Source organism: Sciurus vulgaris, assembly GCF_902686455.1.
Source record: "Sciurus vulgaris genome assembly, chromosome: 12".
NCBI lineage: Eukaryota > Metazoa > Chordata > Mammalia > Rodentia > Sciuridae > Sciurus > Sciurus vulgaris.
The window spans coordinates 20,514,795-20,526,803 of NC_136473.1; the positions used below are offsets into that span (position 1 = coordinate 20,514,795).

The 12,009-nt window shown below is 36.6% G+C and overlaps 1 protein-coding gene across 1 annotated transcript in view; it reads right to left on the reverse strand.

The window, feature by feature from the left end:
• MYO3A (myosin IIIA) overlaps positions 1-12,009 on the reverse strand; it is a 224,368-nt gene that overhangs the window by 52,772 nt on the left and 159,587 nt on the right. The window contains 2 exon segments of the mRNA XM_079107812.1: positions 7,628-7,757; positions 9,490-9,578. Coding sequence (XP_078963938.1) covers positions 7,628-7,757; positions 9,490-9,578 — 219 coding nt within the window.

The window sequence follows — 12,009 nt, forward strand, 5'->3', positions numbered from 1 at the left end:
AGTATCCATCCTCATTTTAGATAATGTGGACTTAAGCCAAAACTAGTCAGAAGGGATAAAGAAGGACATTATATACTGCTTAAGGGAAGCATAAATCAGCAAGACATAACAATCATAAATATCTATGCCCCGAACATTGGCTCATCCATGTATGTCAAACAAATCCTTCTCAGTTCCAGAAATCAAATAGACCACAACACAATAATACTAACTGATTTTAACACACCTCTCTCACCGCTGGGTAGATCGTCCAAACAAAAATTGAATAAAGAAACCATAGATCTCAATAACACAATCAACAATTTAGACTTAACCAACTTATATAGAATATACCATCCAACAAAGAACGAATACGCTTTCTTCTCAGCAGCACATGGATCCTTCTCTAAAATAGACCATGTTTTATGCCACAAAGCTACTGTTAGCAAATACAAGAAGATAGAGATACTACCTTGTACTCTATCACATCATAATGGACTGAAAATAGAAATAAATGACAAAATAAAAAACAGAAACTTCTCCAATACCTGGAGATTAAATAATACACTAATATACGATGAATGGATAACAGAAGACATCAGGAGGGAAATTAAAAAATTCTTAGAAGTAAATGAGAACAAAGACACATCATATCAAAATCTCTGGGACACTATGAAAGCAGTACTTAGAGGAAGATTTATTTCATGGGGCGCATTCAACAAAAGAAGTACAAATCAACAAATAAACGACTTAACATTACAGCTCAAAGCCCTAGAAAAAGAAGAGCAGACCAACACCAAAAGTAATAGAAGACAGGAAATAGTTAAAATCAGAGCCAAAATCAACGAAATTGAAACAAAAGAAACAATCGGAAAAATTAACAAAATAAATAGTTGGTTCTTTGAAAAAATAAACAAAATTGATAAACCCTTAGCCACACTAATAAAGAGAAAGAGGGAGAAAACTCAAATTACTAAAATTTGGAATGAACAAGGAAATATCACAACAGACACGAGTGAAATACAAAACATAATTAGAAGCTATTTTGAAAATCTATACTCCAACAAAATAGAAAGCCTCGAAGACATCAACAAGTTTCTAGAGACACATGAATTACCTAAACTGAACGAGGAGGACATACGCAACTTAAATAAATCAATTTCATGCAATGAAATAGAAGAGGTCATCAAAAGCCTACCAACAAAGAAAAGTCTAGGACCAGATGGGTCTCAGCCGAGTTCTACAAAACCTTTAAAGAAGAGCTCATTCCAATACTTATTAAAGTATTCCATAAAATAGAAGAGGAGGGAACCCTCCCAAACTCATTCTATGAAGCCAATATCACCCTGATACCTAAACCAGGCAGATATACATCGAGGAAAGAAAATTTCAGACCAATATCCTCAATGAACACAGACGCAAAAATTATCAACAAAATTTTAACAAATCGCATAGAAAAATATATTAAAAGATAGTGCACCAGAATCAAGTGGGTTTTATCCCAGGGATGCAAGGTTGGTTCAACACCTGGAAATCAATAAATGTCATTCACCATATCAACAGACTAAAAGTTAAGAATCACATGATTATTTTTAATAGATGCAGAAAAAGCATTCGATAAAATACAGCATCCCTTCATGCTCAAAACACTAGAGAAAATTGGGGTAGTGGGATCATTCCTTAACATTGTGAAGGCCATCTATGCTAAGCCCATGGCCAATATCATTCTAAATGGTGAAAAACTGAAAGCATTCCCCCTAAAAACTGGAACAAGGCAGGGATGCCCTCTTTCACCACTTCTATTCAACATTGTTCTTGAGACTCTAGCCAGAGCAATTAGACAAACCAAAGAAATTAAAGGGATACGAATTGGAAAAGAAGAACTCAAACTATCCCTGTTTGCTGATGACATGATTATATATTTAGAGGAACCTGGAAATTCCACCAGAAAACTCTTAGAACTCATAAGTGAATTCAGTAAAGTAGCAGGTTACAAGATCAATGCCCATAAATCCAACGCATTTTTATACGTAAGTGATGAATCTTCAGAAAGAGAAATTAGGAAAACTACTCCATTCACAATAGCATCAAAAAAAATAAAATACTTGGGAATCAATGTCACAAAAGAGGTGAAAGACCTCTTCAATGAGAACTACAGAACACTAAAGAAAGAAATTAAGGAAAACCGTAGAAGATGGAAAGATCTCCCATGTTCATGGATAGGAAGAATTAATATTGTCAAAATGGCCATACTACCAAAAGTGCTATATAGATTCAATGCAATTCCAATTAAAATCCCCATAATGTACCTTACAGAAATAGAGCAAGCAATTATGAAATTCATCTGGAAGAATAAGAAACCCAGAATAGCTAAAGCAATCCTCAGTAGGAAGAGTGAAGCAGGGGGTATCGCAATAGCAGATCTTCAACTCTATTACAAAGCAATAGTAACAAAAATGGCATGGTATTGGTACCAAAATAGAAAGGTAGATCAATGGTACAGAATAGAGGACACGGACACAAACCCAAATAAATACAATTTTCTATTACTAGACAAAGGTGCCAAAAATATGCAATGGAGAAATGATAGCCTCTTCAACAAATGGTGCTGGGAAAACTGGAAATCCATATGCAGCAGAATGAAACTAAATCCCTATCTCTCACCCTGCACAAAACTCAACTCAAAATGGATCAAGGACCTCGGAATCAGACCAGAGACCCTGCATCTTATAGAAGAAAAAGGAGGTCCAAACCTTCAACTTGTTGGCTTAGGATCAGACTTCCTTAACAGGACTCCCATAGCACAAGAAATAAAAGCAAGAATCAACAACTGGGATAGATTCAAACTAAAAAGCTTTCTCTCAGAAAAGGAAACTATCAGTAATGTGAAGAGAGAGCCTACAGAGTGGGAGAAAATCTTTGCCACTCATACTTCAGATAGAGCACTAATATCCAGAATCTATAAAGAACTCAAAAAACTCTACACCAAGAATACAAATAATCCAATCAAGAAATGGGCTAAGGAAATGGATACTTCACAGAAGAAGATGTACAAGCAATCAACAGATATATGAAAAAATGTTCAACATCTCTAGTAATAAGAGAAATGCAAATCAAAACTACCCTAAGATTTCATCTCACCCCAATTAGAATGGCGATTATCAAGAATATAAGCAACAACAGGTGTTGGTGAGGATGTGGGGAGAAAGGTACACTCATACATTGCTGATGGGGTTGCAAATTAGTGCAGCCACTCTGGAAAGCAGTATGGAGATTCCTCAGAAAGCTTGGAATGGAACCACCATTTAACCCAGCTATCCCACTCCTTGGCCTCTACCCAAAGGACTTAAAAGCAGCATACTACAGAGATACAGCCACATCAATGTTCATAGCTGCTCACTTCACCATAGCCAGAGTGTGGAACCAACCTAGATGTCCTTCAATTGATGAATGGATAAAGAAACTATGGCATATATACACAATGGAATATTAGTCCACCATGAAGAATGATAAAATTATGGCATTTGCAGGCAAATGGATGAAATTGGAGGATATCATGCTAAGTGAGATAAGCCAATCTCAAAAAACTAAAGGACGAATGATCTTGCTGATAAGTGGTTGAGGATATATAATGGGGGTTAGGAGGGGTTAGCGTTAAGGCTAGGGTTAGGTTTAGGGTTAGGGATAAGGAAGGTGGTCAGAATGGAGGAAGGAAGGACTGTATAGAGGGAAAAGAGGGGTGGGAAGGGTGGGGGGAAGGGAAAAATAACAGAATGAATCAAACAACATTGCCCTATGTAAATTTATGATTTTTAATAAAAAAAATGGAAAAAAAAGAGAACCACAAAAAAAAAAAAAAAAAAGAAAATTGTACAGATGTTTGTTTTCTTGGTGTTAAGTTTTTTGAGTTCTTCATATATCATAGAGATTAGTGCTGTATCTGAGGTGTGTATGGGAGGGATTTTCTCCTATTCTGTAGGTGCTCTGTTCATGCTCTTGATTATTTCCTTTGCGGAGAAGCAGCTTTTCAGTTTGATGCCATCCCATTTATATCTCCATCCCATGATGGAGAGTTGGGCCTACTGTTTCTTCTAGTAGGTACAGTGTCTCTGGTTGAATGCCTAGATCTTTGATCCACTTTGAATCGAGTTTGGTGCAGGGTGAGACACAGGAGTTTAATTTCAATCTACTAATATGGATTTCCAGTTTTCCCAGCAGCATTTATTTGAAGAGGCAATCTCTTCTCCAATGTATTTTTATGGTGCCTTTGTCTAGTATGAGATAAATGTATTTAAGTGGGTTTGTCTCTGTGTCTTCTATTCTGTTCCATTGGTCTTCAATTCTATTTTTGTGCCAATACTGTGCCATTTTTGTGGCTATAGCTCTGTCGTATAATTTGAAGTCCGGCATTGTGATGCCTCCTACATTACTTTTCTGTCTATGAATTGCTGTAGGTATTCTGAGCTTCTTATTTTTCCCAATGGATTTTGAAGAAGAAATACAAATCGTCAAAAAAATATATGAAAAACTGTTTAATATCACTAAGAATAAGAGAAATGCAAATTAAAACTACACTGAGATTCCATCTCACTCCAGTCAGAATGGCAATTATCAAGAATACAAGTAACATAAATGTTGGTGACAATGTGGAGGAAAAGGTTCACTCATACACTGCTGGTGGGACTGCAAATTGGTGCAGTTACTCTAGAAAGGAGTAAGGAGATTCCTTAGAAAATTTGGAATGGAACCACCATTTGACCCAGTTATCTCACTCCTCAGCTTATACCCAAAGGATTTAAAGTCAGCATACTTCAGTGACGCAGTCACATCAATGTTTATAGCAGCTCAAATCAAAATAGCCAAGCTATGAAACCAACCTAGGTGCCCCTCAACAGATGAATGGATAAAGAAAATTTGGTAAATATATGAAATGGAATATTACTTGGCCATAAAGAAGACTGAAACGATGGCATTTGCTGGTAAACGGATGGAATTGTAGGCTATCATGCTAAATGAAATAAGCCAATCCCTGCAAACCAAAGGCTGAATGTTTTCTCTGATATGTGGATGCAAACCCATAACAAGGGAAGGCAGAGAGGAGAAGTATAGAAGTTCATTGGATTAGACAAAGGGGAATGAAAGGGAGCGGGGGAATGGGAACAGGAAAGACAATAGATTGAATCAGACACAAGTTTCCCATGTTCATATGTGAATACGCAGCCAGCATAACCACATCATGTTCAACCACGAAGATGGTCTCAGAACTGTAATAGGTTGCTCTCCATGTAAGTATAGTATGTTAAAATACACCTGCTGTCAGGGTGTATCTAGAACAACAAATTTTAAAAATCGTAAAAAAAAAAAAAAGAAATTTAAGTCAAGCACAAAAAGGAAAAAGAAAATCAGATGGAATTCACATGCACACATACACCCCCAAGATCCAAAACCAAAACCAGAAACACTTTTCTAATAAAGGAGGTTAATAGGTGTTAGGGCAAAAAAGATCAGTATACAAAAATAAACTTTTTTTTTAAGGGGAACACTTTGAATTAAAAATATATTCCTAATAGCATTATAAATGTGATATGTTAACTGACAATTCAATGAAAGATGTGTAATATTGTATATGGATGAGTACAGAACAATGCTGAGAAATGAAGGAAAACATAAATAAACAGAGAAGTACATGGTGCTCATTGGCTGGAAGATTTAATACTAGGAAGGTCTTGATTCTCACAAAATTAGTCTATAGCTTCAGTGCATCCCAATCAAAATCTCACCAGGAGTTTTGGTTGAAATTGTCAAACTCATTTTAAAATTTATCTGGAAAAGCAAACAAATCATCATTAACTAAGCAACTCTGAAAGAGAACAAGACTGGGTAACGAAATTAGTCTATTTCAAGACTTTTTATAAAGCTACAGTCATCAAGAAGTGTGGAATTGGTATAAAGACAAATACCAATGACACTAAGATAAGAAAGAGCAGAAATAGACTGATACACACACACACACACACACACACACACACACCATTTGAAAAGGATCAAACAGTGGTATATATGTGTGTGTATATATATATGTATATATATATATACTGGAATATTATTCAGCCATAAAGAAGAATAAAATTATGGCATTTGCAGGTAAATGGATGGAGTTGGAGAATATCATGCTAAGCAAAATAAGCCAATCCCCCAAAACCAAAGCCAAATGTTTTCTCTGATAAGTGGCTGATTATACATAACAGGTGATGGGATGGGGTGAAGGTAAGAGAAGAATGGAGGAACATTGGATTGTGTAGAGGGAAATGAGAGGAGGGGAAGGGCAGAGGAAGGAAAAATTGTGGAATGATACAGACATCGTTACCCTATGTATATGTATGATTACATGAATGGTGTGAACCTACATCATGCACAACCATAGAAATGAAAAGTTGTACCCCATTTGTGTACAATGAATCAAAATGCAGTCTGTGAAAATATAAATAAATAAAAATTTTTAAAAAAGGATCAAAGCAATTCAAGAGGGAAAAGAATGATTTTTTTTCAAGAAATGGTGCTGCAACACTTGGGAAGAGGCAGGGAGGAGCAGAGGGAAGGATTAAAAAGGTCTGTGCAGAAGCATCATTTGTGACGATGAACTGTTAAAATTTTGTCCCATTGTCCCAGATGTGGGGCACCTGTATAAATTTAAATAAAGTACATAATATACAATATAATTTATAAGTATGCATATATAAAATATATATATGTACACACACATATGCTCTCGATTATGATTTCCAACCTATTTAATGTACTTTTATCAATGTTGTTGAAATATTTGCAGAATTGAAAACTTGGGACTTCATGGGTTCATCATGGTGATACTTGCATAGGTGTTTATATATGTAAAAACTCATCCTATTTTACTGGTTAAACATTTCTTTTATACCTCAATAAAACTATAAAAAAATTCAGAGAATAATTTTGAACTCCAGAAAAAAAAAGCATCCCAAACTATATTTTTTCATGTGTAAACACAAATGTAAGGATGTGTGTGATTGGATGGAAGAAAGTCATGTGACATTTTAATCAGTAAGAGAGTTCAGGCGACTTGAAGAGACTCCAGGAACCATTATAAAGTTGCCCCCCTCCTGTAAAAGGCAGGTAAATCTGAATTATTCTGAGCAGAGTAAACTTTCCTAATGAGCAGAGAGAACACCACTATATTTTCTGATGAGTGCCTCAAACTTTTCTTTACTCAAACACTAGCTTTTTTAGATTCATATTTATGTTTTCCTCAGAGGATCTGGGGCAGAAGATTTTAACAGATGATATTTAGTGAGGTGAAAACAAACTACTGCATCTTACTTCAGAATCACTGCCGCCGCATTCACGTGTGATTCACAAGTTTTCCATGCACTCTAATCTTGCACCCCACACAGTTCGGTAGTAAATGTTTAATATCAGCATAATTTTAACAAAAAGCTTCATATAATGGTTACACCCCACTTTTTGCAAAAGAAAAAGGCATGAAATTTGTGATAATTATGAGGTGAAATATGGTAACATGCAAAGTTGAGGATTAAAGTCTCAAAAGTCACAGAGACGGAAACTACTTGGCGCGTCCCTGAGGACCCCTCTCAGTGAATTGAAATTGCCTTACCCGTTTTTGTGAGAGGGTGATGAACGAGTTGTCGAATGACGCTGTTTTCTGATGACCTCAAAAGTAGCACGATATCAGTGGGAAGAGTGTCTCGATTTTTGGCTAAGAACCCGCTTGCACTATAGAGGACCTGTGGATAAAGGATGCTGTTGCAATTATCACAATTAGCACCACCCACGTTGACATCATCATCAGTAAATATGTAAGGAGCTTACTCTGTACCGAGCAGCCGGGGTGCAAAGATGACAAAAGTAATCCCTTATGGTTTGGTTGGAAAACGACCCTCACCAGGTTTACAGTGTATCTAAGAGAAAAAGATGAGCTTACTGATTTTACGTGGGTTGAAATGACCAAAGAGGTTTGGTTGTTCCCATTATACTGGGAATTTGGTATGTTTCTTTTCTCTGTTTGGAGGCAAGAGCAGCATAAAGGAAACACACTGAGTCTAGCAGGCATTCTTATTTCTGTGATAATTGATCCACCCGTATTGAACTGGTGGCCATGGTAGATTTTTTTTATCTTTGCAGCAATGGCATCTAAACACGCTGTGGGTGTTTGTGCTACTGGAACTTCTAAATAATGTTAGACTTTTAAGAGGGGGATGTATTTCAAAGATTTCTGAAGGATAATTCACTGTGGTTGTTGTTATGAATTGAATTATGTTCCTTCATAATTCATATCAAAATTCTCTGCCTGGGTACAGAGAAAAGGTCTTGTGGGGACATAGTGAGATGGCATCTGTCTGAAGGCCAGGGGGAGAGGCCTCATCAGATGCTAACCTGCTAGGAGCACCCTGATCTTGAACTTGCAGTCTCCAGAACAGTAAGACAATAAATTTCTGTTGTTTCAGCCTCCCCAGCCTGTGGTATTCTTGTAAGCAGCCTGAATAGAATAATAGAGTTGTTAAAATACACTGGACAAAAATGGTCGTAGGCGAGTCTTCATGGATGTTCATTCTTAAAAAGAGGTTTTATTTAGAAAATCATGCTAAAAATCATGAGAGAGGTTATGATTTTGATAGTTAAATGTTTCTAACAACACAAGTCTGTGGAACATGGACTAACAGAGAAATTGCTAGACTAGACTGGTAGTAGTTGTATGTTATTTAATTTTTTTTAAAATGCATTTCTCACTTTATACATTCTTTCTTGATGTATGACATCATTGTGAGGGAATGGCCCATTATTCTCCACAAAGGGAAATGGACATCTCTGGGTGTAGGACAACACATTTGAGCCTGGCTCTGGTGTGTGAATGCGTCTCTATCAATGCATGAACGTCTCTTCCTTCAACTGCAAAACAGTCCATTAAGCAACTCTACGCCATCTCAGCTATCTAACGTGTCTCCAGCCTGGCACCTTCTCTTGCTGAAAGGGAGGAAAGACAATGGCTATAGTGCGGGGAGAAAGATCTAAAGTCTGAAAAGGGAAGTTTATATAAAAGATCCTCAACTTCCATTTAAAAATAAAAAATAAAAAGGAGGGAGAGGGTCACCATTGACAGCTAATCACCCATGGCAGATAATATGAGCAGGAAGATAGACTCAAAATATCAACTTTTTTTCCCCCTTAGCTTCTTAATAAAAAATTCCTCTACAAAAATTATAACATCAGAGGAGGTTTTTTTTTTTTTTTTTTTTCCCCTTTAGTGGTCATGGCCTCCATCCTGACTGGTGGGCAAAGTGGCAAAGATCAGGACAGATTGTAGGAAGGTGGAGAGCAGAATTAGGACCTGGCAGGTGCAGAAACAGCCACTTCATCATAATCACATTTGAATATTTTGGACCATAATTTTCATGTCTATTCTTCTTATTTGATAAAAGCCTAAAGATAAACTCAGTCATAATGCTTAAGAGTCCTTACCTTTCCTGCATAATGGTGAATTCCAAAACTAAGTTCCATTCTTTTGGGTCTCCAGAAGTACTGTGATTTCAGGTTACCCTCAAATTTTTCTGTAGAAAAAAGAATTGAACTCCAATATCAACCATGTAGGAAATCCTCGAAGAATGCTGATAGTCAGAATCATTTATTTCAACCACAATGTACAGTGAACAAAGACAGAAGATTTTATATAGCTCATATGTGTAGATTTAGAATATAATTATAAGTAATAAAGCAAAACTTGTGATAATGAATTTTTACCAGTGCATTATGATTTAGAGCCGTTCTTAAAATTTAGCACTCATCAGAGTCACCTTGAAGGTCTGCTGAAATACAGGCTGCTGGGTCCCATCTTCAGAGTTTCTGATTCAGTGGGTCTGGGGAGGGAGCCAAGAATTCACATTTCTAATAAGCCCCTGGTGCTGCTGATGTTCCAGGTTTGGGGACTACATTTTGAGAACCACTGGTCCAGAGGAAGGAAACTACTTGAGACTGGCCAAAGAGGTTTGTGAGAAAGAGTTTTCGTGCCAAGCCACGAACCCAAAATGTGGGTGGTTTGGCCGTCCTTTGTATTTGAGGAGCTATAGGTTATGTAAGGAACACAATAGAATCATAAAGGCAGTGAAATTTCTATAACTTTTTAATGCATTCAGAGAACTTTCCATTCCAAGTTCTAGAAGGAACTTTAAAAAATTTTTTTAGTGCACTGTAGTTATGCCTAACAGGCTCATTTTGACATACTCACAAATGCATATAACATAGTTTTCTTCATTGCTATCCCCAGTACTATCCTCTTCCCTCTCTCCTCTCCCCTGATCCCCTTCCTCTATCCTCTTGGTCTTCCTTCTATTCATGTATTCATGTTTTAATTGGTGTGTTATATTTAAAATTGGAGTGCACTGTGATATATTCATCCATGCACATAACAATTTGCTCAACTTTATTCCCCAGTTCTTCTCCTTTGGCCTCCCCTCCTCCCTCTCCTTTCCCCTACTCCACTTCTACTTTACTGCCCTCCTTTGTATTTTCATGAGATTCCCTGTTTTATTCCTTTTTTCTCACTAGCTTCTGCATAGGAGAGAAAATATTTGACCCTTAACTTTCTGAGTTTGACTTATTTTACTTAGTGAGCTGTTCTCTAGTTCCATCCATTTATTAGCAAAGGACACAATTTCATTCTTCTCTATGACTGAGTAGAGCAGAACTCCATTGAGTATACAGACCACATTTTCTTAATCCACTTGTTTGTCGATGGGCACCTAGGCTTGTTCCATTAATTTGGCTATTGTGAAATGTGTTGCAATAAACATTGGTATGAATGTGTCACAATGGTATACTGATTTCAGTGCCTTAAGATAAATATCAAGTAGTGGGAATCTTGGGTCATTCCAAGTCTTTTGAGGAATCTCCATACTGCTTTCCAACGTGGTTAAACTAACTTATAGTTCCTTGAACAATGTTCCCCCCACACCTTGTCAACAATTATCACTATTTATATTCTTGATGATTGGTATTCTGTCTGGGGTGAGATGGAATTTCAATGTAGTTTTGATTTGTATCTCCCTGATTGCTATGGGTATTAACATTGTTTCATATTTTTGTTGGCCATCTGTATTTCACTTTTTTTTTGTCTCTTTGGATATTTCACCCATTTATTGAGTGGGTGATTAGTTTTTCTTTTCTTTTTTTTTGGTATTGAGTTCTTTATATATTTTGGTTATCAATTCCCTATTGGAAGAGTAGCTGGCAAAGATTCTTTCTTACTCTGTAGGTTCTCTCTTCCTGCTCTTAATTGTTTCTTTTGCTGTGCAGAAGCTTTTTTATTTAATTCTATTCTACTTATTGATTCTTGGTTTTATTTCTTGAGCATTAGGAGTCTTATTAAGGAAGTCAGTGCTTGCACGGATGTGTTGGAGCACTACCTTGTTATTTTCTTCTAGCACTGTTTCTGATCTAATTCCTGGGTTTTTGATCCACTTTGAACTGATTTTTGTGCAGGGTGATTTTTGTACACATGGCTATCCAGTTTCCCCAGTCCCATTTGTTAAAGGGGGCATTTTTTCTCCAACGTATGCTTTGGCACCTTTGTCAAGGATCAGATGACTATATCGAAGAGGATTTGTGTCTGTGTCTTCTAGTCTACTCCACTGGTCTTCGTGTCTGTTTTTATGCCAGTACCATGCTGATTTTGTGACTGTGGCTCTGTCATATAATTTGAGATCAGGTGTTGTGATGCCTCCAGTCTCACTCTTGTTGCTCAGGATTGCTTTGGCAATTTTGGTTTTTTTTATTCTTTTATACAAATTTTAGAACTTTTTTTCTATTTTGGTGAAGAATTTCATTGGTATTTTGATGGGGACTGCACTGAATTTGTAGATTGCTTTTGGTTAATATGATCATCTTGATGATATTGACAGAGGAACATTTTGATATCTAAAGACTGCTATGAATTCATTTTCCCACAACATTGGGGTTATTTTTCTTTCCCTCTAGTATTGCCCA